The sequence below is a fragment of the Aspergillus glaucus genome (genome assembly GCF_001890805.1).
Source record: "Aspergillus glaucus CBS 516.65 unplaced genomic scaffold ASPGLscaffold_3, whole genome shotgun sequence".
Classification (NCBI taxonomy): Eukaryota; Fungi; Ascomycota; class Eurotiomycetes; order Eurotiales; family Aspergillaceae; genus Aspergillus; species Aspergillus glaucus.
Genome location: NW_019170455.1, coordinates 1626526 through 1651550, shown reverse-complemented (window position 1 = coordinate 1651550; position 25025 = coordinate 1626526). Strand labels below are relative to the sequence as shown.

Genomic DNA, 25025 nt, shown 5'->3' with positions numbered 1-25025 from the left:
TGGTCCTTTAACAGGTTGGTAAAAGACGGGGTTCGAAAAGACAGGAAAGGGATATTCCGCTAAGAGACATGGCTAGTTATCCAAGCCAACTGCTAGATTTCATAATACTGACAAGCATAATTTTGCTTCGTCCAAGAAAGACTTGAAAATCGTAAAAGAACGACGCAATCATTAATGCCAGGCACGGCGCTGCCGCTCCTGACCGCCCGACGCTAATGTATGGCGGTGGATGGTCCGAGCAAATCTTTCCGGCAGCAGAAAATTTGCCCGCGAGATCTTTGTCTGTTCGCACTCTTTTTTTCAGCGCTCCGTTTGTTGGTCAATCCTTTCTTGGATATCAGATTTGGCTTGGAAAGACACCGTCATCATGTCTGCCATTGGATCTTTGATTTTCTGTACCGATTGCGGAAACCTTTTGCAGGAATCGACCGGCGATGCGAATGCGGTCCTCCTCTGTGAAATTTGCGGAGCTCGAAACAAAGGTCAGTCGAACACATCATTTATAACAGATGCAAGGGCTGTCAGACTGACTTATTAATCTTATAGACACGACATCTAAAACCATTGTCTCAGAGTCCAAGCCAAGTGATTTCCCTTCAGCCTTGAGGGCCAAGCGATCGGCCGTCCAAACCTTGACCGCGGAAGACAAGAAGACGGAAGCTCTCACTCAACACACATGCGCGAGATGTGGAAGGAAAGAGATGTATTTCACAACGGTGCAGCTGCGCAGTGCAGACGAAGGAAGTACCGTGTTCCTTACTTGCGTTTGTGGTTACAAGTATGCTTGCTCTCCTTTCCCCGCATGTTTCAACTCAAAATGTCTAATTGCGACTTTTCCAATTACAGGGAAACCCAAAACAATTAAACTCCAAAAATTGCGTTATTTACTCGCATTCGCATCTGCATTTCTATGGCGTTACAGATAGGAAAAGCATGAATCGCATAATTTTGTTGGCAAAATCCATCAAGCAGCAGGTACAGCAGTGGGGGCCGCCTCGTCCGGCACCAGCGCATACTGAATTTCCCCATTCTTCTCATACTCAGCCATGTCAAGAGCCACCTGGATACTCTCTCTCACGACTTGCTCCGGGTCATTCAAGAACTTCTTCAGGGTGTCCTCGACGCCCTCAACATCGCCCAAGCTTCCGAGAGCCTCGGCAGCTTCATGTCTCACCATACCAATTTCCTGTTGGTCGCTGAGGGTTTCCGTGAGGCTAGGAACAGACGCGGGGTGGCAGAGCTGGCCGAAAACGAATGCGATCTCGTGACGGAAGAGCGCAGAAGGGTCCTTCATGCCCTTGGCCAAACCCTCAACAGCGGCCGGCGCTGTAGGGAGATCAGGGGGCGAAGCAAGATCGCGCAGGGCAAACATGGCACGGTATCGCTGGAACATAGGGAGTTCGGTATCGAGTAGTGTCTTTTCCAAGTCGGAAAGCGAGGGTTGGCTCGAGACCAGGGGAAGCGGCGGGGCAGGGTCGATAGACGAGAAGTCGCTGCAAATAGAAATATACAGTTAGAATCACTTTCCCAAGAGATCAAGACTAAGATAAGAAAGAAAAAAAAAAAAAAAAAAAAAAAAAAAAAACATACCTAGGCTTCAACTTCTCAGCCTTCCTCTCCTCCGAGTTCTCCCAAAAGATTCTGTCCACCGCGATGTCACACGTCTCGCGCATGATATCCAATTCATTCTCATCATCCCTCAATTTCTTCAGCAACTCCAAGCTGCTAGTAAAGCCCAGCGCACCAAGAGCCTCCGCAGCCTCATGGCGACACATCGCATCCTCTTTGGTATTCCTCACAGCATCCTCGAGGTAGGACACGGAGTCCGGGTTACGGGTCTGGCCCAGACAGTACGCAAGTTCATGCTTGAGCAATTCGGAGGACGAGGAGCTGAGAGCAGCCGCGATGGCTTCGATCGCGGGAAATGTCTGCTCCGTCGGGGGCTGCAGGCAGGCAAGATGCTTGAGAGAGAAGAGGGCGCGGAATCGGCGGGCTAAAGGCTCCGATTCGGAGGTGATGACTTTGCGGAGGGTGCTGATGGTGTCGTTGGACGCCATTTTTGGGTATTAGGGTATTATTATTCTTGGTTTGGGGAAGATGCGAAGGGGGAGTGTGCGGAAGGAGTTTTGATCTTATCTCGCGCCGTGATAATAATTTTTAGGTGGGGTGGCGGGGCAGGTTTGCGACGGGCTAAAAAAAAATATTTAAAAAAAATTAAATCAAACTCTGCCATGCTTTTATGTTCTGCTGCATTAACGTAGAAGCAGGTTGTCAAGTATTCTGGTAGCAAATGGCAAATATCTGATATCTGTACTCTGAACGCTCTTAATCTATAAAGATTGATATGATAATTACCCCTGTATGCTGTACCGAGAGTGTATGCATATGGATAGTTTCGCGAGATCTTCTGCTTAACCATAATTGGGGACCTTGTAATTCATATTGTTATCTTATAAGGCATCGTCATTTGGTAGGTTTTTTTTCTTTCTTTTTTTCTTTCTTCCTTTCTTTGCTTGCACAGCGTGGGTTGGGTGTTTATGGCGGAGAGGGGGATATATATCCGTTCCCCAAACGACAGATGTAGAATGCCAAAGAATATATATCAAACCGCAAACCATATTTAGAATATAGATCGCGCCACTGATTTCGCTTTTTACTTCACTATGCTTCCAATCCATTACAGAGATGTAGAGATATACAGTAGGATGCGCACCAGACTGTTGCTTGAGGCATATCGACGGGTCTTTTCCAATCTTTATATCATAAGATGGGCGTTTACTCCCAGGAAGCGGAACGTGAAAGGCAAAAAAACAACTTGAAAGAAATGGACTGCGCATTGCTTCTCGTAATCAACAAACCCAGACGCGAGGCTCGAGCATTTTGGATCAGCTGATTAAATATTTGTAGGATATGAAGCGTGATTGTCCGACCGACTTTGGGATACTGCTGGGCTCAAGATATGCCCACAGGAGACAATAGCCGTTCGGATCTCCGTTCTCTTTGATTCTAGAGGCATACAATCTTCGTTGCTTTTGTGCCTCCTCTCATGGACCCCAATCTCCATCAGCAGCTACTCGGCAAGCAAACACGTTAAATTACCCTTTTGGCCGCACATCTAAAGGAGGATGATCAATTCATTTTGCCGAAAACAATCTCAAAGAAAAGCACAAGCATGGTTATGTACATGACACAGTAAAGGAGACTCGATTATTTGGTCTTGATGTGCTTGAGCTTGCCCGGCGAGTGCGAGAAATTGTTCGCGTAGGACTTAGGAACGAACCGGCGGTCATTTGGCTCCTGCACAAAGTATTCATAGCCCTGCTTCTGGGCAAACTTGACGGCATCGTCCCTGGTTCTGAACTTCAAGTGGGTACCCTGCATGCCATCTGCAGACGACTGCCACCCCATAAGTGGGTTTTCCCACCGGTGACCCCTTTGCAAAATATCCCAATCCATTCGCCAGTGGTGGCTGTGCCAGTTTCCGGACTGTGTAGCAGGCTTTGTGGGGCGGTAGATTCTGCGAAGCGCGTTGTTAGCTCGCTGAAAAAGACGTATGTTCCTGGGCTTGGGTATGGACATACCTGACGGTCCGAGCCTGAAGGTCGGTGGGAGCACCGGAGAGGATAGCAGCAGGAACGGTCTCACCGGGCTCGCTGCCGTCCATCACGCGCTTGGGCACAGGGGAGAATTGCCTGAAGAGATACTGTCAGCCACGGATTCTCGGGCTTTCGGGCGACAAGAATCGGGGCCCTTACGAGGTGCCGTGGTCAATGGTAGCCTCATAGTCTGGCTGGTGACGGGCCATCGCCTCAGCAGGGGTCTCCTGGTTGATCAACGAACTCTCCTTGGGAGGGACAGTGGGCGCAGCGGAGGGACTCGTCTTGACAGGCGGATCACCGGGGACACGAGAGACGTTCGAAGTAAAACGGACATTGACGGGGGCGACAATCCTGCCCGCCCTGAAGCAGGCAGCGCTTCCTGCTCGGATAAACGACATTGTGGTTGGATATGACCGACGTTGGTGTGGGCAGAACGGACTGCAATTACAGCGGAAGAGGTATGCGGCGAGGTCCGGTCGTCAAGGCGAGTCCGAATTGGGTTTAGCGCGTCATGAGGCTCCCTTGTGCTAGGAACCGCTCATCCGACAACCCGCTTTTGCCGTCACTTTCCTCCCCTCTGCTATCGTCAACGCTCCTGATTCAGCAGTTCGAATCAAGGTGAGTTTGGATCTGACAGTGCACTTCAGCCGTGCATTGGTCGAATTGGCGCGAAAATGGGTCTAACATTGTCCAGTTTGCCCAAGATGAGCTACATCGCCCGCCGCGGTCTCTCGACCTTGATCCCTCCCAAGGTAAGACAACCACCGCAAATATGCGACAAGAGAGATTGGAATCTTTTCATAACAGAGACTAACTACCATTAGATCGCTTCTCCCAATGTGAGCCAGCCCCGTTGCCGTCGATAGCCTTCCGGGACGCACCCCCGCAGAATTGTTTTCCGTCCTTTCCCACACTCCGAAATTCAATATCATACTCCCGCTCAATGCAATAACTGACATTGGAGAAAAGGCGATCGGTGCCGCTCAGGATGCTGCCCGTATGGAGCGTGTCGTGAACTTCTACGCCCGCCTCCCCCGCGGTGCTGCTCCTGAGGTCAAGCCTACCGGCCTCATTGGACGCTACCAGGCCCGCTACTTCAGCGGCAAGAACGCCTCTGCTGCGCGTAAGTCACTGGAATATTTTGATATAATGTGTGTATGGCTTGCTGACCGGTCGAATAGCCCTTGCCCACGCCATTGGTGGTATCCTGATCATCGGATACAGCATGGAGTACTACTTCCACCTCCGTATGTCGCCCTTTTGACTTGCTACAGTGATATAATATGGAGCAGCTGCTAATGAAGTACCAGGTCACCACAAGAACCACCCTCACTAAACTTTCCAATTTTGACGTTTGCCGGGTGCGGTGGATTTGATGTATATAACACCAAGCCTTGAATCAAGCCACGTAGAAGAGGAACTACCTCATGCCTCATTATTCCCATGTCACGAGGATTGATTACAGAAAGAATTACCCGTAGCTTGTCGGTCATCTTACTCTTCCATATGTTGCCGAAATGTGTGTTCGCGGTGGTCATAGGAGAATTACACACAACCACCGCCAGAGAAAAAGAGAGGAAAAAAAAAAAAAAAAAGATTATACAGACAGAAGCCCCTCACCCTGTAGAGTAAAGACCGTCTATCATCACTTCTCATTAACGGCAGTCAGTCAACGGGCAGTAGCATCCGTTGCAAACATCACCAGCCACAAAGGGTTTTGGCTTCTTTTTACTACTCTTGGGTCCCACGCTAACCGAATGCAGCCACCTCAGCTTCGCCCGGGAACCGTCACTCCATTCATTCACTATTACTGCCCGCTCATCCAACTCTCCCCTCCATCCCAGAGGATTCTTTGATTTCTTCTTCCTTCTGGCCTTTCCCTTTTCCCTTTCTCCTCCGTTCGCACATTTCTCGCCAGTCCGACTTACGCGGGACTTTCACCACTACCCGTTATTAACTCCTCAACTCGAGTTGAGCGCTCTCTGCCGTCATTCGGAGATTTAGACCACCCCCTCCCCCAGGGCTCAAAACCGTTTGAGCTAGCTAGCAGTTTCAACCGTGGCGATTCTCGATACCTGATCATAGGTATTTAGATCACTTTCTTCATGTCTCTATCTATGATATAGCCGCCATCGTTTTCCGTTCATCATATCAGAGCGCTTTGTCTAACAGATGTCGCAATCTGTCGACCCTGCAGACTCGAGAATTGTTATGGCAGAGCAGAACGGCCACGATGTGGTAAATCGAACCCTGTCGGGCGGCGAGCCTTCGCCTTCCGACGTTCCTGCGAGCACCAACGACAAGACACCTGCTGGAGGGGACGTGGGGGAGATCAAAGATACCGCAACAACAACGCAACCCGACATAAGAACGAACGATCAGGAGAATTATGGGGAGAGAAACGTTGGTGATTCACTACAATACCAGAAGGATATGGAGAGAAATAGTGGGGCTCCAACGACAACTGTGAGATCTGCAGCCTGACAAGTTGCGTTTTCCCAGCTGCTAAACCATAACTTAGGAGACACGCAAGCAGGGCCCGGTACCGGTCGCATCACGAGCACTCGAAATGAGCGGACGGACGGCTTCATCGGACGGTGGAGACGATACAGGCTCGCAGGGCGGTTCAGAATCTGATGCTAGTCGAGCGGATAAGCCCTCGCGCGTTGGGTCAGTGAAAAAGCCAGCATCATTCAAGCCAGTTTCCTTTGCGAAATTCTCCGTTCCAAAAGCACCAGGCGCCCCGGCCGCACCTAAAGCCCCCGAGAGAGGTAATCACTGCCTTGCCGTGTTTCTCATAAAGCGAACCATTTTCTAACTGCCAGATAATATAGCGCCATTATCTACAGCTACGCCGTTGGGTGTTCCGCAGCCAAGCTCACGACCGCGTTTGGTCGCAAAGTCAACCAGCCTTCGAGATTCATTAACCAAAACTGGACCAGGTGCAACGAAGCCGGGTGGAGGCGGGCCTGATCCGAATCAAGTCTGGAATAGGAATCGACGTAAGTTATCAACAACGACCGACACCCCTTTTCTGGTGAATAGTGATCGCTGACTCTCACGCGCACAGCGGCCCAACCTCCGCCTTCGAAGCACTTGACCGACGAAGAACTGAAGCAACAGTATGGAATTCACTTGACGTCGCGTATTCAGGAGGATGCTGGCGCAACAGAGGGCAAGTGGGCCGATATCGAAGACGACGAAGATGACTGGGCGCCGGAAACAATAGAATGGACGGATGGGACGAAGACAAATCTTAACAACGCAGAACCACCATCACAACCCGGACCAGAAGTCAAACCCCCACCGGAGCCAAAGGAGCCTCTCCCTCGGGTAGAGCAACCTTCGCCCTTGAAGGAGACTGCGAAACCTGTTCCAAAACTCACGACATCTATCGGACCGAACCCTACTGTACTCCGTCTTGGAGCAAACGCCGAAAAGCAAGCAAGGAGCACGAGTATCTCGTCCAAAGGCATTCACGACAAGTTGGCCTCCTCATCGACAGCTCCGCCCCCAACAAAATCACCATGGGCACCCCTACCGCCTGTCGAGAAGGTGTCTCCTGTCGTTCCGCCTGTCCAACTTCAGCCACCATCTCGAATTCCCAATAGAGAACCTCCAGTTAGTGATGGCCCTAGTGGACCTGCAACTGGCGGGTTTCCGCCTAGTGGTTTCTCGCAGCCGAGAGAGATCGCAGCGGACGATTTCAATCGAGCATGGAAGGATTCGCAAGGAGCGCCCCGGGAACTCTACAACTCCAGGTCAGGCCGTTATGAACCTGTCTCCGAAACCAGAAGGGGGGCTTGGCGAAACGAACAAACAGTTCGCGGCCCGTCAGTCTTACAGAGACCGGCCCCGGGAGAGCAAACGGGGCCTGCAGAGCCTTCAGCAGCTTTCCAGACTCACAGGGCTGGTGGCCAAGATGGTGCGCACTGGACGCGTCGACGCACCTCCTCCAATGTTAGTGGAGGGAGTGGGAGTTTTGCGCGCCGGATGTCAGTTGGTCGCCCTGACGTGACCCAGCGAGCCTTGGAAGGCAGAAGAGGGTCACAGGTAAACGGAATGATCGAACTGCAACCGCCGGACCGAGAGTTGCCGGTACCGAAAGGAGCGCAATTGCGAGATGTCTCACCTGGTCGACAGGTCCCTGGACCGGCTTGGTCGACTCGAGCCCCCGCTACCATCAATGACATGCCTGCGTCCGCAGTTAGCGGTGCGCCTCAGCAGCCGCAGCCACCGGCTCCCTTGGGAGAGCAAGCCGCAGCACCGCAGGTTCCCCAGGAGGACCCGGTTGCTATGCAAGAGCGTATCATGAAAGAAAAGAGAATGGAAGCCCGGCAACGGAGGATTGAACAAGAGGAGAAAGAAGAGGCCGCAAAACGTGAACGAATTCGACAGAAGCTTGACGCTCTGGGACCAGCGCCTGAGAAGGCAAAGCGTAAAGAATCCATCGATGCCAGTCAAGCTGAACCGACTGCAGTAACCTCTCATTCTCCGCCCAAGCCTCCGGTGCCCGAACCGACCGGTGAGCCAAAACAATATGGAATGATGAAGGTGCATCACCCCGAGTCGGTGAAGAAGCTTGTCGCTGCAAATGAGAGAGAACGAACCGCCGAGAGACCGCCACCAACAAGCATTGCAAAACGGGTTCCTTCACCAGCTCGCGAGCCACAACAGGATGCGCCTGCAGCAAATGGACTTGATAAACCCATAGAGTTTCAGCCACAAATCCCAGCCAAGAATCCTGAACCTCAGGTCGACGACCAGGGTCCTCAATGGAGAAACAATCTTCATGTTTCAAATTCATATTCTCCGTGGTCCCCGAGCAATCAATTTATCAGGTCCCCTCCTTCCCTTACAAACCCCTGGAAACCTTTGAGCAATGATAAGACTTTGGGCAACGGGATATTCGACCCAAGTCTAGGAGGCTTCCCTGCGAAAGATCTTACTCCTTTGCGGGGTCCTCTAAGCCTGGACCAACCGCCAATCGTGCCTGTCTCTCAGCCATTCTCTGCTCCTCCGGAAACCGTATCGATATCTCCCCTGCCATCGCCTGAGGTAAAGAATACACCGTATGATCCCCTGAGTACTCTCGGACACCCGGGCCCTATCGGACCCCCAAGTTCGCAACAACCCCACTGGCCACATGAGCCTCGCGTTACCGGGCCGGCAGCATGGAATAATTTCCAGACTGTTGCGGCCAAACGTGAAGCCGAAGAAAACGAGAAGCGCCGGAATGAGATGAATGCATTCCGCGACGGGCCGTCTTCCCTTCAGGTCAATTTCAATGAAACATGGCGTCAAGTCCGGACCGGCGATCAGGTTGGACAGAGGCAGCTTGTTGGTATTACGACGAGATCAGCAGAACCGACTATACCGGCATCGAATCCCCTACCTGGCCTCGATAATGTTGGTGGTCTTCCCTTCCCTGACAGCCATGCACGCCCGTTTGTTATGCCTCGTAGTTCGCGGTTCTTCCCTCAGGCAACTGAGCAGTTCAAGAAACCAACTGTTGAAGAAGAGTCCTCCAGAAGCCCTTCGCCTCCACCACCAGAGGAGATTTGGAGCCATCCTGTCTTTGCAAGTGATTCGAACAGGCCTCTGGTTCATCTTCCTGCACCCAAACCCGTTGTCAAGCTTCCGCCAAAGGCCGTGGCTCCCCCTCCTGCTCCTCCAACCTTTGCTTCTATGGTGGCAGCACCACCGCGAAACCCGCCACCCATCTCAACAGCGACATCTTGGCAGGAGAAGATCAACGGTCTCTTTGGCAAGAAGACAAGCCCTGAAAAGAGGAATGCGTTGGCAGTTACATCAGCCACCAAGGAACCTCTCGATGTTCCTTCACAGATTGCGGCAGTTTCAGTTTCTCTGCCTCACACCGTTGAGGTTGAGCTTGGTCGTGAGATCGAAGACGGGATATTCACTGCTAAACAAGTCGAGGAAGCAGAGGAAATGTTTGAAGACCGTGAGATCGGTTCTCTGCCTGTCGTGAGGGTACCCAATATGGCACCTCCAGCTGCTTGGCGCGCTGCACCGCCGCCAGCACAGGCCCGGCCGAAACCGAAGAATGTGGTCCAGGTCCATAGCGTTGAGCCGTACCTTTTCGGATTCCAAGACAAGGATCCCTCTGGCAATATTCGGATTTTTATTCGCTTCCCTGGAGCAAATGTCCCGAAAGTTCTGACACTTCCTAAGAAGGCAGGCAGTCATAACCCTCGACACCGTGGTCCATCGAGTTTCAAACCTCGTAAGGGTGGTAAACCGCGAGAAGGGCCGGGGAACGTCAATCCCAAGAAGTCAGCTCCGTCTCAACAGCAAAGCAGTGGGAATGTAGCATCTCCGCGGCAGCCACGAAATGGAACCTGGGGGCGCACATCGAATGCTCCTCGTCAGGCCGCCGCATGAGTGTGTTGATTTACAGCAAGGCGTGAAGTGAAGAAAAGAAGACATCGTCAAGTCATTACTCTACGGTTGGAGTTGACTATCTTCGGATCTCGGGTATTTGTTGAGCGTTTCACTTCGTTATTCCAAAGAATTGAGCGGTTTCTGTTTTCATGCTTTACTCCCGTGCTCCTGTTGACAACCCGACGGAAATTCTGAGAGTTTGAGCTGCTACATCCGTTACAGTCTCTTTCTTCACAAAATCCCATCACCCTCTCTCCCTACTTGAATCACTCCACACCTACCTTTTCTCTTATCCCTTACCTTATCAACCAATCTGTTCATCTATCGCCACCCTGGGTGCTCGTCAGGTACGGGAGCCTGCGAGCTCTAGTATGTATGTATCCCTTTTTCACTTCACTTTCACATCTTCTTTTTTATTTTATTACTTGTGCTTTGTCGGGGGTTGTTAGCAGGAATTGTTCGCAGGAAATTCAAGGTGCAAAGCGGGCGTCTTTTACGCAAATATTTGATGTGTATTTAAGCCTTCTTTGCGCCAGAGTGCACATTTCAATTCTTACTTTGTTTGAATGTGGTCTTTTAATTATTATCCATGGTCCGTATTCATATTATGTAGAAGAGAATGGAGAGAGAAATAAAGAGAGAATAAGACTAAATAAGGTAGGTATCAAACAACCCTAACACCGATTCCAAAGAGACCATACAATATGTTATCAGATTCCAAAACCAGAACTCCAAAAACGACAGAAACAAAGAAATATAACCTTCTCACCAGTTCCATGTTCGGCTGGACGCGGTGAAAACTGGGGGCTTCCACTGGAGACGAGCAGGATCAATCTTCCGCGATCCCTTGATTTTCTCTTTCTCAATGCGCTTCTTGTGTTCGTCGAGGGCGTAGTCGGTCAGAACGATGACCCAGTTTCCTTTCTATTGGGAGTTAGCATTCTTTCCCACCATAGATCGATATGGAGGTAGGGGAGAAACATACATGATACCGAAGCATGTTAAAAACAACCAACGTCTCATGAACATCCTTCTCTGTCATCGACGTCACCAGCGCAAGTTCATTCTCACTAATCGACTCCCGATCCTCTTCCGTGAGTATCTCCACAAGCGTTTCTCGCCAATACTGCCGATAACCCAGTAGACCAAGATCACTCAGAGGTTTTTCGGGAGAACCCAGCTTGCCTTCCCGCTTGCTAAGCTCGTAACTGAATGAGATGAGTAGTCGACCGAAACCGCGACGCTGGTATTGCGGGAGGGTCAGGATACAAGCTAGGTTGTAGCCCTCTGCGGAGTCCTTTTCCTTGGAGAAGTAGCCGACCAGTCGGCAGCCTGTTTCGTCGCGGGTGCACATGCAGTAGAATAGGAAGGGGTCGACGTCGTAGTAGAGTGTTTTGTGGTCGAGGAATAATTTGCTTAGAAGACAGAGGTTTCGGCACCAGGTTCTTTGGCGGCGGCCGTCGACTTCGAAGAAGGAGATGTAGTCGTCGCGGTATATTTCGTTTCCAGGGGGGTGGACGAGGGTGCATTTTGCGCGGTGTCGTTCGAAGGCACGCTGGTTGTCGAAGTAGCTTAGACAGAACTCGTCAATGTAGACCATGTCTGCGTCGGAGTATGAGGCTGGGTAGGGTGAGAAGTACCACGGCTCGATCTCGAACTTGCCCATTTGTAGTCTGTTCAGGTTACGGACGCGGTGGATCTCGGTTGGATTCTGTGTCATGCTACCGCTTGTACGCAGTCTTTCGATCTCTTGTTCTCGGGACATAGACGCTTTCTGTTCCTCGGCCTTGGTATCAGAGAAGCCGACGTCGGTCATGTCGACATCGTCAGGCTCTGTCTTGGGAAGTCCATCGGCCTCCGGTTGGATATCTTCCATGGCATTTTCCTTTCCACCGGCTTTAGATGGCCGTTGCGGCTTGGAAACGTTCACGTTCTTGCCTGTGAGGAGATCGGGTGCTGCTGAGATATCCCGGCTGTCGGTTCTGGCGCGCTTTTGCGGATTCTTGCTTGGTGCTTTGGTGGCTGCGCCGGTCTTCTTTTTCTCTGGTTTCTCTGGTTGCGGCCATTCGACTTCATGTGTTAGGTCGATTCTTGACGCAGCGATCCATTCTACCCTGCTGTTAGCCCGTGCTAGCAAGTAAGCGTTTGGGATACTTACCATCCAGACGTTTGTTGAAATCGACATAATGGACGCTGTCATCCACTGTTAGCACGAAGTTCAGCTTTCAGCAACAATCCCAAGGGCACCCACTAGAAGGCCAGCCCATCCTTGCGTTGCTTAATCGACAAAATCTCTGCCTTTCGTAATTCCCCATCCTATACACCACTGTCAGTTATCGCGCGATAAAGTAGGTATAAAGTCACGTGATATCATATTGAAAGATTTGACCAGGACGACCGAGAACCGAATAACGGACCTTCTGCACCATGGCCTTCACACCGATCCTATCAACAAGATTAGCACATGCGACCGGAAAAACCAGGGCTCGATATTATATCGATATATTTTTCAATAGTTTTCGCGACTCACCTGATGGTATTAAGCGTGGCGAACCCCTTCTCGACGGGATCTGGCGTCCCCGTCGGCTCCCCGTGGGAATCTCTGACGCCCATCGTGACTGGCAGCTATTCTCTAGATATCTGGATAATTTTGTGAGATGGAGGAGAGTAAAATGGCGATGGGGGTTCCGGTCGTTAAGTCGCGATGGGATGTTGTACGGGGATGATGTTCTTCCGCGATTGAACCGCCCTTTTTCTGGCCTGTTGCCGCTTTGGGTCATTGTCCGGTTCGGGGTCATTACAACCCTACCAAGTTGAAGAGACGGCTACGAGACTTCAGAGCAAGATGATGGGTTTACGTTGAATTACTTGATGGCGCTAACATCATCGTGGAAACGTGGTAAACGGTTTGATTGTACACAAATGCAGTAAAGGGACAATTCGCAAGCAATCTGGTGGTACAAGCCTTAAGAGAAGAAAAAGATTCGAGGGAATAGAAATTAACATATTTCAAAAACTCAGCCTGAAAAACAGGTTCAATGCCATCCATTAGCCATTTGCCCCATTCCTGCAATGAGCTCATCAAGCTCGTCTTTCCGACCTCTGTACACTTCCTGAGCTTCACGCTCCCTTCTCAGGACGAATGCGACATCGTCCCGAAGCTTCTCAAGTCGCCTAGAAAGCGCAGCCTCTTCCGCGACCTTAAGAGCATTGAACGAATCCAGATCATCCTTGGACTTCTCCAAGGCTGCGCTGGCTTCGATAATCTTGGTTCGAAGCGTCTTCGCGCGGTTTTGATATCCACCGTAGTGAAGGGCAAGCTTCTTTTCCAGTTTATTGCCTTGTTCTGCGGTACCAAGCAACGATGCCTGTACATTGTCGAACGCACCGATCATGCGCTGCTCTTGCTGGAACGCATCGTCTTCCTCGTCATCTGCATAATTGGAGAGGCCTGGGAGGGCATTGTCATGTGATGACGACCAAGACGATTCGAAGTTGTCTTGCCATTCCTCTTGTTTTTTTGACTGAGATGAAGTCATTTCAGCTGCAACGGCCGCGCGAGCGGACTCAAGTAACTGATCATCAAGGCGCTGCAACTTCTTCGCCTTTCCTTCGATCTTAGCACCGGGAACAGGGAATTTGCGTGCGTCGTGAGCAATAAGAAGCGCGGCTTCTCTAGTAATAAGACCAGTGATAGGATCGGTGGCGTGCGAGGCCTGCTCCATCAGCGCATCGATGTCAAGAACACTTGGTCGTGGCAGCGCCCGCTGATAGACCTGGGATTGGCGTTTCAGCTCAGCTTGAGCGGCCTTCTCACGCGCCTCGTTTTCCCTTCTGTCACGCTCTGCTGCATCTTCCTCTGACACAAACTCTGCCGCACCAGTTGGTTCTGCCTGCTCCGAGGGAAGCTCTTCCAGCTCCCACTCAGTTTCCTTTGGCTTGGGTAGAGAAGCCAGTTTGCTGCGGATATCGGTACGCACGGATCTATCGTGCATTTTAATGTCTCTTGGTGTAGCGCCGATGAGCTGCCCGCCGCCATCTTGGTTCAGGGCAAAGTGATCCCTAGGAGTTCGTAACGGTGTCGCCCCAGGACCAACTCCACCTCCAATTGGCGTGGCGCCGACGGCGTTCGCCTGCTGGAAGGGAGTTGCCATGGGATTAGGCGTGAAAATTTCCTGCTTTCGAGGGGCTATGCCATCAAACCCAGTAGAGGATCCTCCCTCATGGAGAGGGGTGTTCTCTCCACCTAGTAATGATGATTGTGTTTCAGTCAATGCTCTGATATTCCGAATCTCGTTCGCAATGTGATCCTCCTCCGGAGGGGCTCTTGGTGTCCTGATCGGTGTTTGACCAACGATGCTGGTGTAGTTTCCGAGCAAGCCCTTCGTAGTCTCTTCGTCTCCCGACATTTTAGTAGCTTTATCTCCGGCCATTCCCATCTTAATGATATCTTCCATCTCCCCTTCGCTGACCTGGGGTGCTGGCAGGTTGAGAGCCCGTCTCTTACTGCTCTGCTCCGCCTCACGAATCTTCTGCATCTGACCGGCTCGAGCTGCGGCGGCGAAAGCGCTGGAATTGCTGTTCTTGTCGCCTTTCCTCTTCTTTCGTTCCGCATCTTCGTCCTGGTCTCCTTTTCGCTTATTGGCGAGCTGCTGCTTGCGAGGATCAAACATCTCTCGTTGCCGCTCGTTCTTGGCACCTTCCTCCATGGTATCGTAAAACCCAGGCGCTGCCGGTTTCTCGAACGGAATATCGGCATTGTAATCCATCTCACCCTTCTTGCGTGTGACAACCTTGATATTGATACCGGCATTCTTGAGTTCACGACGTTTCTGAAGCACTGCAAGTCTGCGGGATTCCTCGAGTTGTCGTTCTCTGGCCTTACGCTTCGCTTTCTTTCCCTGTGTGTTGGCTAGGCGGGCACGCGCCTCACTCAGCATTTCCTTCTCATCTTCGTCAAGGTCAATCGTATCGGGACGAGCGGGCTTCGACTCGGGGTCAGGGTCGAGTTCACCGGGTCTATACACATTTAGTAACCATGAACCCCCCCAAAGCATAGAAAGAGATTGTAAGCATACCTCAACCGTCTGACCTCATCTGCGCTCGGTGCAGCCGCCTCTGCGCCAGATGGGCCACCAAGACCCAGCTCATCATTTTCACGAGCCTCAGCTTCATCCAACAACTTTTGATACCGCTCTAAGCATTGTGTCGCCGTACGTCCAACAATCGGTGCAATCGTACGCCATTGCGTCGGCATCAATTTCGCCAGGTGCAGAAGCTTCTCATCCTCCTCTCTCGACCACTCGACCTTGCGGATACCAGGGTCCAGCCATTCAATCCATCGCGCTTTGCATTGTTTCGGTGTCTTTCGAGCTAGAAGGGACGAGACTCGCGCCCATTGGTTTAGACCATATTTTGAAACCTATTGGAATAGCATGTTAACGTCTTGCCACGGACACAGGTTCGATTGCGCTTTCAGCATGAACTTACCGCTGCACGTAGAACTTCATCTTCGATGTTCGTCCTGTTTATTTCCCGTGTTAGTTAAAGAACCTTTATCGGGTATGCGCATCTCAGCTCTTACCAGACACCTCCTTTGACAACGGGCATGGCGCGCTATTAATTCCGGCACGACACCGTTTCACCCAAAAATCGAAAATTCAAAAACGCGCCAGGGAATGGAGGAATGTACAGGGACAGGTGATCAAAGGCGAGGCGTTTTAACCTGTACAAAATGGCGTTGATAACGGATGAAGATGGAGCTGTTAAGCAACAAGTCTTGCGGCCGGCGTCGATAGCCGCGAAAGCCTTAGGCGCGCTAGCCGCATTAGTCCCCGCAGAGTATTAGGTAAGCGGGTCCAGATTTTGAATTATTTTCAATCCAGTGATTTCTTATCGCTCTGCAAAGAAAGGACTTTGGTTCCAATTTGACGTTGGAAACTTATAGGCAGAGTCTTTGAAGATGTCTGCCTCCCTTGAAGCCCCCAAGCAATTTTCTCAGCCGTCCCGTAAGGGCAAGAAGGCGTGGAGAAAAAATGTTGACATTACGGAGGTCCAGGAAGGCCTTCAATCGCTGAAAGATGAAGAAATCAAAGGGTAAGAGTATAAAGCTTGTCTTTTTCGCTTTATAGGTCACTTTGATGCTGACATCTGCTTTGTGATCTAGTGGTCTGTTGACTGAAAAACCGTCCGATGAATTGTTCGTTATCGATTCTAAGGGTTCATCGGATGTTCGCAAGGCAATTGAGAAGAAGCACAAGCCTCTGAAGGCGGATGAAATCCTGGCGCAGCGCTCTGCCATCCCGGGAGTCGACACTCACAAGCGGCCGAACTCTATGGTTACAGACGGCGTCATCGAACCGAAATCGAAGAAACAAAAGAGCGACTGGGTCACCCGCAAGGACTGGTTACGCTTGAAGCAGGTCGCCAAGGATGCGACTCCTGCCCAGAAGAATGAGGGAGATGCTCTGTACGATCCCTGGGCAGATGAGGCCGACCCAACACCTGTTCAAGACCCCAAGTTCGATTACCTCGAGAAGCCGAAGCCGAAGGTTGCGCCTCCGACTATCAAGCAAGCGCCTATTTCGTTAGCTGCAAATGGAAAGCCAGTTCCTGCTGTCCGCGCGCCTGGCGCTGGTGTCAGTTATAACCCCTCGTTCGAGGAGTGGGATCAACTCCTGCAAAAGGAAGGAGAGAAGGAAGTCGAAGCAGAGAAGAAACGCCTGGAGGAAGAGCGCAAAGAGCAGGAGAAACAGCATATAATTGAGGAAAGCAGGAACGACGATGGACAGGTGAAATCCGACGACGAGAGTGCGTGGGAGGGATTCGAAAGCGAGTATGAAAAACCGGAATGGTTGAACAAGAAGCGCCCTGAGAGAAAGTCCAAGACGCAAAGAAACAAGATCAACAGACGGAAAGAAGCCGAGAAGAAAGCTAAGTGGGAGGCGCGGATGAAGGAGAAAGAAGAACAGGCTGCACAAGCGAAGGCGGTTGCCAACCAAATCATGGAGCAAGAGGGTCAGCAGCAGGATTCAGACGCTGATTCTTCCGAGGAAGGAGACGATACCGTCTTGCGACGGAGGCCTTTGGGGAAGACACCGTATGTTTTCTTTCTTATCATCGTTTATGCATGCCTCACATATACTAACCTTACGTTCCTAGTGCCCCTGAGAAACCTCTTGAGGTGGTTCTTCCAGACGAACTCCAGGATTCGCTGCGCAAGCTCAAACCCGAAGGCAACCTGTTGGACGACCGGTTCAGGACATTGATCATTCAAGGAAAGTTGGAGTCTCGCAAGCCCGTCAGCCAGCCCAAGAAGGCCAAGCGAAAGGTGACGGAGAAATGGGGTTACAAGGACTTCAAGGTCCCAGGCACATCATAATTTCTTCTTTCTATTGTTTCATTCTTTAATAAGAAGCGCGTTTGGTACATGTTATGGTTATTCGGATATAGAAAAGTTCAATGTATACCAATTGTTAACTGTCTTGCAACACATGTGTGATATTAGCCCTAGCACAGCAGATATCGTATAGTAATAAACCCATAGAGCACAGATTCTCAGATATCCATTCTACATTAAGCCCTGATTTCTTGCTGTCCAGTTAATGCCGACTTTCCTGTTCGAGACCTCAAGTGGGTCTGCCGCCAAAATTTCCTAGCGTTTATCAGTCGATTCTCCGACCAAATCTTTTTGCGACGCTCTCAACGTCCGGCTTCTGCGCCCAACCTTCTCTCTTTATTACAGAATCAGAATGCTCTGATACCCCGGATATCATTGGAATGGACTTGAAAAGCCTTTCAAGCAATTGGAAGAAACTCCAGGGGACGTTGCAAAAAAAAGATAACGTTTCCGCCTCCGCTCCGAAACGCAAACCCTCCGAACGCGAGTCCGAAAATGGTGCTGTGAAGAAGAGGAAGAGGGAAGGTAAACCGGAAACAAAGAAATCAGATCGTCCTACTCATTCGACAAAAAAGAAGAGAATGTCTGAAGGAGGTGAAACTCGTGGAGCTTCAGATTCGGCTGCGAAGCCGAAGTCGCGGAGGAATTCTACAGCAGCAGGAACGGCGTCGGAAACGGAAGACTTGCCAAAGGCCAAGATCAATGAAGGCCGCTCGCCGAGGTTAGTCATGTCTCAGTCTATATCTACCATCTGTTATTGTGAATGCGCCGACATTTCTAACATCTTACAGCACTGAACTAGGCAACTATGTGGCCATCGACTGCGAAATGGTGGGCGTTGGCCCCAACCCCGATCACGATTCCGCTCTCGCTCGTGTCAGTATTGTCAACTTCCACGGCGAACAAGTTTACGACTCATTTGTGAGACCCAAAGAGATGGTGACCGATTGGCGGACATACGTTAGCGGGATATTGCCCAAGCACATGGTAGAGGCACGGTCATTCGAACAAGCCCAGAAGGACGTCTCAGATATTCTCGAAGGACGGGTATTGGTGGGACATGCGGTTGGTAACGACTTGGATGCGCTGCTACTCGGCCATCCCAAGCGCGACATCAGAGATACAAGCAAGTACCCTCCGTACCGCAAGATCGCGGGCGGTGGCTCTCCTCGATTGAAGGTGCTAGCTTCGGAATATCTTGGGTTGAATATTCAAACGGGATCGCATTCGAGTGTGGAGGATGCACGAGCTACGATGATGCTGTATCGGCGGGAGAAGAAGGGGTTTGAGGCAGAGCATTTGAAGAAATGGCCAGTTCGCGTGGTCGTAGAGAAGCAGGAGACTGGGGAGGGGGAGGACCAGAAGAAGAAGAAAAAGAAGAAGAAGAAGACCCGTAAGAGGTGATTAGGACTTGCTGCGTTGTTGAATTCATAATTGTTATACCCCGGATCTATACTGCACTTGACGGTTTGCTTGAATATCAGATTTGTAGATCAATGTGAATACCATACCCATATAGCTATATTATTTTATGGTAAATTATTCGAAGACACCATCCATGATGATATACTTGTATCGGGCCCGAATGCGGAACTACTTAACGCGGTCAACGCGCGCGCGTCTTCCCCGGCCTTGAACCAGAGATCTCACGACCACACAGAAATCACTTCAATCTTGGAATATACAAATATTGACGGATCGCACATTCGCTTCCGATAATCCGTGAATAATTCGTTAATTGCGCACCCATCCAACTACATCCTCAGGAACCCCTGCAAAAACCAGCTTCCTCTTCCCGAATCAGATACAGCCATGTTCGCCATTCGCGCCCCTCAAAAGCAGTCAAACGGCCCAGAGACCGAAAACTCGACAGAATGCTGTACCCCGAATATCCTCCCCTGTCGCATCCATCACGACGGACCGGTGGACTCTCTCCAACGTTACTGGGCCCCGGCAGCCGACAATGAAGGTACCTTGCACCATGAACCTTCCATCCACCTGAAAACCCGTCAACTAACAAAACATGCATAGATGAAAACCTACAAATATCCCACTTCCGCGGCCGCAAGCTACGCGGTCGACGTGTCGCAATCCCCGATGGCTACCAAGGCGTGGTAGCAATGCCAACAGAGCGTGTCCTTCCTTCGCAAACGAACAACGGCGGCATGGCAGATGACGCCGACATGGAGCCAGAAGAGCCGGTCAAGGTTTTGGAGAATCAGGGCACATTTGATGAATTTGTGGTATGGAAACATGATGAAGTGCCGGGTGTTGATGATGTTTATGTGAAGGGGGTTGAGGAGTGGTTGAAATTGGCTGAGGTGGTATGTGTATTCCTCCTTTGTCTGAGGGCAGCTCGCGAGCTAACTGTCCTACTTAGATGCATTCGAGCGAACAGTCGACAGAGGAATCCCAGAAGAAAGCGTCCACTTAGCTGTGGCCCCATGACTATCGCAGAGCATATCTACCTCACAACTTTACGAATTACGACCGCGCTAGATGCTACATTTGATGGGAGAGACTTTCCTGAAGCGAGCTATTCCGTTGCCAGACATGGGAGCAGAGACATCGTCCACAGCAGCGCTCGTCACACCCCTGAGATTCTTCTAGTCTAGCCCGACTTGAATGAACATGGGCATCGCGTCGGGGAGTGGATATTGGCTGTTTTGAGAGAATGAGGACGGAGGATTTCGCGCCAATATGCTCACTCTACTTCTTACATATACCAAAGATCGTCCTCGTTATGTCTCGCCAACGCGCATACGGAGTACAGGTCCACTTTATGCAATTGGCCATTGACGCTAGCAGGTGTATGATTTCGACTATAGATGGCAAATAGCATACAGCTTATAATTGATGTAATTGATCTTTAAAACCAAAAAAAAAAAAAAAAAAAAAAAAAAAAAAAAAAAACAGAACACACACGGCCCTCCGTTCCCACACCCTGCTCCCCCCCCAAAAAAAGGGTTGTTATCTGATAAAAATCTGACCGCCCAATTCTGCCAAAGAGGGACGAGGAACTAATCTCGACGGGCACATCGACAAGAGATGCAAAGACATTGGCCATTGTAATCGTAGCCTCGCTCGCCATGACTGCCAATTCTGAAAAGATTGCCCCGGAGGCATTGATCCCGAAATTCGAAATCGAAAGGCTCCTAAAGCAAGGTCCAAACGACACCCCGCCCAAACAAGATATTGGTATATCTGAGCAGGATTCCTAGCTAACACCGTCTACAGACCAAAATGGCCGTCGCATCGCGATGCTCGGCTCCATCGACGGCCAACAAGGGATCCTCATGGCTGAACGAACAGCCTTCGCAACCGAATCCCTCCAAGTCCTAAAAGCCTTCCATGCCGCGATCCAACGAGTAAACAACCTAGGTGACAACGACATCTACAGATGGTACCTCGCATCTTCCGGTGTTGGTACTCAAGGCCAAGACCAAAGCAACGCAAGCGACCTCAAACTAAACCTCATCTGGCCATGCACGGCGCAACATATCAAGAAATACTCGGATCAGATTCTCCGTATGGTGACCGAGACACCAGAGGTCTACCGCAATCACATCCGTCCTTACATGCAAGCAAAGAAAGAAGGTGGGAGTTTGAACTGGGTATACAACATCCTTGAAGGCCGCACGGAGCAAGAAGATGTCATCTTCCGGGATCCCGGGCAACATGGTCAAGATGAGGGCTTCTTGATGCTGCCGGATCTCAACTGGGATCGGAAGAGTATGGGATCGCTGCATCTGCTTGCCTTGATCAATCGAAGGGATATCTTGAGTTTGCGGGATTTGTCGAAACGGTATCTTCCGTGGTTAAGGTATGTGCGGAAGCGGATCCTCGAGGAGACGGTTAGGATGTATCCGGAACTGGAGGAGGATCAGTTGAAGCTTTATGTGCATTGTAAGTTTCTCGTTATTTGGTCTCCTGTTTTCGGAGCTAGGCTAATTGATACTAGACCAACCGACTTACTACCACTTCCATATCCATGTTGTCAATGTGATGCTGGAAGCCGGTGCCACACAGGCCACTGGGAAGGCATTCGGTTTGGAGAATATCATCTCTCAGTTGGAGACTATGTCCGGTGATGAGAACTCGAGTATGGCAGATGTCAACTTGGCTTACTTTGTCGGCGAGGCTAGTGAACTGTGGACGAGCATTTTCGGGCCACTTAAGCAGGGACAGAAGCCTGCTATTGGAAGCTAATGCTTAGTAGCTGCGGTACGATAGCATGGATCATGATGTAACAAAAATACAGCTCCATTTAACAGTAAGATACAAGGATAAAGGATGCTGCGCCGCTTTGAGAACAAAAAGATAAAAACCCAAATTTTAGAACCGCGCCCCCTCCCCCATCTATTCCTTTTCTCCTGTTTTGCAAAAAAAAAAAAAAAATTCCTTGCTCAATCTTCTGAAATTCGCCATGGACGAGAAATCTACCATAGACAAGAAATCCCCTTCCGTCTCCTCTCCCATATCAGCTCAACAGAATGCGAATGGCCGCCCTGACCGCCCTGACATTCCTGCGCCTGGTTCCGGAGCTTATCATGATAAAGATCGGGTTCTTCAACCATCCATACTTGTATGCCCCCTTCTCTAACTGAGTAACCATGTAGTCCAGACTGCTGATCCCGCATCATGCAGGTATATGATTGGTCTTCTTACATCTCTCTTTTTGTATGAGTTTGTCTGTCGCCAATTCTGTGATGTGGACACAGATACATGTCGTTCTCGCCGCAAGGACATTATGTCTTGGATCTCGGGTTTTTTCACGCTTTTGATGATTCGAGCAAAGTGCCTAGAAATTCTTACAACCGAGGCAATAACATCTTGGAAAAAGCGGCAAGAAAAGAGAATAAGGCAAACGGAAGAAGCATTGATCCCTGCTAGTTGAAACAGAGAGAAGAGAAGAAACGGAGGAAGAGATCTGGCGAACAACACGGTCCTGGGGAGACAGTCTCATTCTGTCCTTTCGTGCAATGATTCAGGGCATATTGTAGGCGAGGTGGAGGCGATGACAGACTCTTGATAGCTTCTGTAGCTATTGTCTCAGTATTAATTGAACTCAGTCTTATGTAGGCATATATCCGGTTATACTCAAACAGAACGCCTGCTCTTCTCGCAGCTATACGGAACGTTTTAGATGTTTTTCTTCATGCGACGATCTATAAATATGGCCATGTCGCCCACCTGTATCCTAATTCTCTACATCATCCTATCGTCTTTCTTTACTATCATCCATCTATCGTTTAACCTCTTGACATTGTACCTTCATACGCCCCTTCTTTTCTTCTATATCATACACTGAACTGGCCATTGGGTATATCATCTGTGCTACATGGTTCAACTGTGAAGCCGGAAGCCAGAATGAATTTCATTGCAAGTCCTATTACAGTACAAAAAATTGGGTGTTTTGCTTTACTTGACAGCAAATCACACCAACACAATATGCATTTCAATCCATCACATAACATAAGACATTGGAACGTTAGACAACCCCCCACTCTTACTTACTCATCAGGATCAATCAAATCGTCATGGGTGTAGCTATATTTGCCAAAGGTTGTATGTTCACTAGGTTCAGCGAGTTTGACGCCCGTCCTAGAAGACTGGCTATTCTCAGACTGAAAAGCGGCAGTATTAGTACAGTACCAGGTGCACCAGACGGCAGACAGAAAGCACTCTGAGTATACATACCTCTTGTTGAATATTCGAGTCAGAGAAGCCAGAGAATCTGCTTGCGCCGTGCTGGCGAAGCCACTCGTCTTCGTCTTGGCGGGTGCCAATGCCAGAACTATTAGAGAAGTTCTGGGGCTGGTATGGGTCTTCGGCCTCCTTGGAGAGGCTGCCACTGTTGCGCTGAGAAGTCATGATTGATAGTATTGATTGTATGTAGTTCTGGTTGAAAATGGAGGGAAAGATTCGAACAAACCCTTCCTTTATATAAGTTGCATCTCCAAATCCAATTGATTAGACAAAGTCATACAAACGTAGGCTGACATCAGAGGTGATCTTATGAACCAGCATTCATAGGATCGCATCCCTTTGCTATTGGAATATATGAAAGTTTGACTTTCTAGAAATGTTGGGGAATTTGGGGAGGCTTCCATGGTTGGGGTTACGACACAACCTTGCATAGCAGACTTATGCACCACTTATGACGTGCATATGTTATAAAAGCCAATATCATGATTAGCTTTACGAAAACCACTGAATATCCATGGCGTTCATAACTTATTTGATCATTATAAAGACGTAACCAACTCCTAGCCGGTGCGCACTTTGTAGGTATGAGGTATGTACATGGTACAACGCAAAGGTTTGCCATCATGCAAAGAGAAAAAAGCTGGATCTGGACCTGTATCTCGCTTCATATCTTTCCCCCTCAAAAGATAAGTGAGTGGCCCAAGGACATAGCCTGGCCGATGTCGCCGCGTTGGGGCCCTGTAAAGGTCGACTGGAACGCCAGCGCTTGAGGCAAGGCTCTTTCCCTGACCCGGGTATCGTTGCATCAAATTCAGTAGACATGTGTTATCCGAAAGGCCTCTAATCGAAGGAATCGGGCAGTTTCTCGATGGTGTATTTTCCTCTTGCGACCTTCATAATCGGCACACCAGGAATCTTGCGGATGCGGCGAGTGAGTTCCTTATCGTTTGTTCCGACAGTATAGATACGGTGCTTCGATATCTATGTAATCCGTACTTAGCAACATATAAAACAAGAAATTTATCGGTCCAAAGCTGAGTAACTTACCCTATCCACAATACAGTCATCTGCGTATGTGCCGCTGTGGTCGCATTGAAGCCTTGTCCACCGGGGATCCTTGGCCACTCGCAACGCCAACCGGTACTTCGGGCCAAGCTTTTCGAGTTCTGCAATAGTACAATCGGTAAAGCACGGGATACACTTTGCGTACAACCTAATAGCACCCATTAGCAACTGTAATCCCACTTTCCCCGTATCGAAGAGTATCACGCACAAGTCCATCATAGAAGGAAGCATATCCAATTTCGCCCGAATGGTGTGAGAGACAAAGTTGGTATCGACGAGCACATGGTAAGGCGGTCCGAGGGCTGTGTTCGCAGCGAAGAACATGTTGGTTGGTGCTTGGGCGACTTGTCTGGTCGACTCCTCCTTCTTCTTATCTTTAGGGATGGCGGCCGGGGGGTTCTTCAGACGTTCGTCATGCTTTTTGATGGCGAGTTTCATCTGTTATTGTAAAGGCCAATGTCAGTATACCCGTTTTTTTTTTTTTTTTTTTCTTATCGCGATGCCGAGGGTTTACATGCCTGCGCATATTTTCTGGTCTTCTTTTGGACACCCATGGTGAGTATGTGTGACGGAGTGGTATGCGATAGATTCGGGCTTGTTGGATAGTCGACTTAACACAGAAACCGTTTGTAAATGAAGATATGATGTGGAGACTGTCGTTCAAGCGCCTCGAAGCTGCGCAGATTCAGAGCGGAGAAATTATTTTTGGCGGCGCAATGTTTCCCCGGGTGATGGACCGAGATAGATGCTATACCGTATGCAGTTAGCCTTATCGTTATCAAGATGATCATTCTGCCAAAAGTTTGAGAGCTATCTCCCCAGACTGCCTGCCCATAAAGCCACGCATA

At 49.9% G+C, this 25025-nt stretch overlaps 12 protein-coding genes across 12 annotated transcripts; 7 read left to right on the top strand and 5 right to left on the bottom strand.

Annotated features, from left to right (window-relative positions):
• Nucleotides 1–367: 367 nt before the first annotated feature.
• ASPGLDRAFT_32601 (DNA-directed RNA polymerase I core subunit RPA12) lies at nucleotides 368–865 on the top strand (the record flags this gene model as incomplete). Its single annotated transcript, XM_022544198.1, has 3 exons — nucleotides 368–482; nucleotides 547–778; nucleotides 847–865. The coding sequence occupies 3 exons, from the start codon at nucleotides 368–370 to the stop codon at nucleotides 863–865; spliced, it is 366 nt and encodes a 121-aa protein (XP_022404836.1).
• Nucleotides 866–964: 99 nt separating this feature from the next.
• ASPGLDRAFT_22921 (deoxyhypusine monooxygenase) lies at nucleotides 965–2057 on the bottom strand (the record flags this gene model as incomplete). The annotated part of the gene is made up of 2 exons (XM_022543228.1): nucleotides 965–1493; nucleotides 1591–2057. 2 exons carry the CDS (start codon nucleotides 2055–2057, stop codon nucleotides 965–967), a joined length of 996 nt encoding a protein of 331 aa, XP_022404835.1.
• An 805-nt stretch (nucleotides 2058–2862) lies between these two features.
• On the bottom strand, nucleotides 2863–4000 carry ASPGLDRAFT_143151 (ETC complex I subunit; the record flags this gene model as incomplete). The annotated part of the gene is made up of 3 exons (XM_022541787.1): nucleotides 2863–3517; nucleotides 3582–3692; nucleotides 3756–4000. The coding sequence occupies 3 exons, from the start codon at nucleotides 3995–3997 to the stop codon at nucleotides 3208–3210; spliced, it is 663 nt and encodes a 220-aa protein (XP_022404834.1). The 3' UTR covers nucleotides 2863–3207.
• Nucleotides 4001–4303: 303 nt separating this feature from the next.
• Nucleotides 4304–4935, top strand: ASPGLDRAFT_119144 (F1F0 ATP synthase subunit f; the record flags this gene model as incomplete). Its single annotated transcript, XM_022540021.1, has 5 exons — nucleotides 4304–4351; nucleotides 4424–4438; nucleotides 4569–4722; nucleotides 4781–4846; nucleotides 4910–4935. 5 exons carry the CDS (start codon nucleotides 4304–4306, stop codon nucleotides 4933–4935), a joined length of 309 nt encoding a protein of 102 aa, XP_022404833.1.
• Nucleotides 4936–5771: 836 nt separating this feature from the next.
• On the top strand, nucleotides 5772–10004 carry ASPGLDRAFT_32597 (uncharacterized protein; the record flags this gene model as incomplete). The annotated part of the gene is made up of 4 exons (XM_022544197.1): nucleotides 5772–6065; nucleotides 6121–6370; nucleotides 6434–6601; nucleotides 6670–10004. 4 exons carry the CDS (start codon nucleotides 5772–5774, stop codon nucleotides 10002–10004), a joined length of 4047 nt encoding a protein of 1348 aa, XP_022404832.1.
• A 765-nt stretch (nucleotides 10005–10769) lies between these two features.
• ASPGLDRAFT_118573 (NuA4 histone acetyltransferase complex catalytic subunit ESA1) lies at nucleotides 10770–12617 on the bottom strand (the record flags this gene model as incomplete). The annotated part of the gene is made up of 6 exons (XM_022539966.1): nucleotides 10770–10928; nucleotides 10990–12113; nucleotides 12163–12197; nucleotides 12256–12320; nucleotides 12422–12449; nucleotides 12535–12617. 6 exons carry the CDS (start codon nucleotides 12615–12617, stop codon nucleotides 10770–10772), a joined length of 1494 nt encoding a protein of 497 aa, XP_022404831.1.
• A 74-nt stretch (nucleotides 12618–12691) lies between these two features.
• Nucleotides 12692–15750, bottom strand: cef1 (putative cell division control protein (Cdc5)). The gene is made up of 4 exons (XM_022548136.1): nucleotides 15589–15750; nucleotides 15495–15528; nucleotides 15083–15426; nucleotides 12692–15023 (listed from the first exon to the last, which is right to left on the bottom strand). The coding sequence occupies exons 1-4, from the start codon at nucleotides 15612–15614 to the stop codon at nucleotides 13040–13042; spliced, it is 2388 nt and encodes a 795-aa protein (XP_022404830.1). The 5' UTR covers nucleotides 15615–15750; the 3' UTR covers nucleotides 12692–13039.
• Nucleotides 15751–15900: 150 nt separating this feature from the next.
• ASPGLDRAFT_72233 (uncharacterized protein) lies at nucleotides 15901–18807 on the top strand (the record flags this gene model as incomplete). Its single annotated transcript, XM_022549600.1, has 5 exons — nucleotides 15901–16100; nucleotides 16171–17103; nucleotides 17166–17367; nucleotides 17817–18124; nucleotides 18195–18807. Exons 1-5 carry the CDS (start codon nucleotides 15967–15969, stop codon nucleotides 18805–18807), a joined length of 2190 nt encoding a protein of 729 aa, XP_022404829.1. The 5' UTR covers nucleotides 15901–15966.
• A 249-nt stretch (nucleotides 18808–19056) lies between these two features.
• On the top strand, nucleotides 19057–20250 carry ASPGLDRAFT_43278 (ribonuclease H2 subunit C). Its single transcript, XM_022545786.1, has 3 exons — nucleotides 19057–19372; nucleotides 19435–19727; nucleotides 19784–20250. The coding sequence occupies exons 1-3, from the start codon at nucleotides 19216–19218 to the stop codon at nucleotides 19835–19837; spliced, it is 504 nt and encodes a 167-aa protein (XP_022404828.1). The 5' UTR covers nucleotides 19057–19215; the 3' UTR covers nucleotides 19838–20250.
• Nucleotides 20251–20492: 242 nt separating this feature from the next.
• On the top strand, nucleotides 20493–21612 carry ASPGLDRAFT_118936 (putative mRNA decapping hydrolase; the record flags this gene model as incomplete). Its single annotated transcript, XM_022540003.1, has 3 exons — nucleotides 20493–20568; nucleotides 20641–21309; nucleotides 21365–21612. The coding sequence occupies 3 exons, from the start codon at nucleotides 20493–20495 to the stop codon at nucleotides 21610–21612; spliced, it is 993 nt and encodes a 330-aa protein (XP_022404827.1).
• Nucleotides 21613–21773: 161 nt separating this feature from the next.
• ASPGLDRAFT_43276 (uncharacterized protein) lies at nucleotides 21774–22614 on the top strand (the record flags this gene model as incomplete). Its single annotated transcript, XM_022545785.1, has 2 exons — nucleotides 21774–21988; nucleotides 22051–22614. Coding segments are annotated over exons 1-2 (338 nt in total), but the record flags the coding sequence as incomplete, so codon positions are not given.
• Nucleotides 22615–23952: 1338 nt separating this feature from the next.
• Nucleotides 23953–24731, bottom strand: ASPGLDRAFT_64159 (rRNA-processing FCF1 family protein; the record flags this gene model as incomplete). Its single annotated transcript, XM_022548741.1, has 4 exons — nucleotides 23953–24093; nucleotides 24160–24325; nucleotides 24386–24615; nucleotides 24696–24731. 4 exons carry the CDS (start codon nucleotides 24729–24731, stop codon nucleotides 23953–23955), a joined length of 573 nt encoding a protein of 190 aa, XP_022404825.1.
• Nucleotides 24732–25025: the final 294 nt, after the last annotated feature.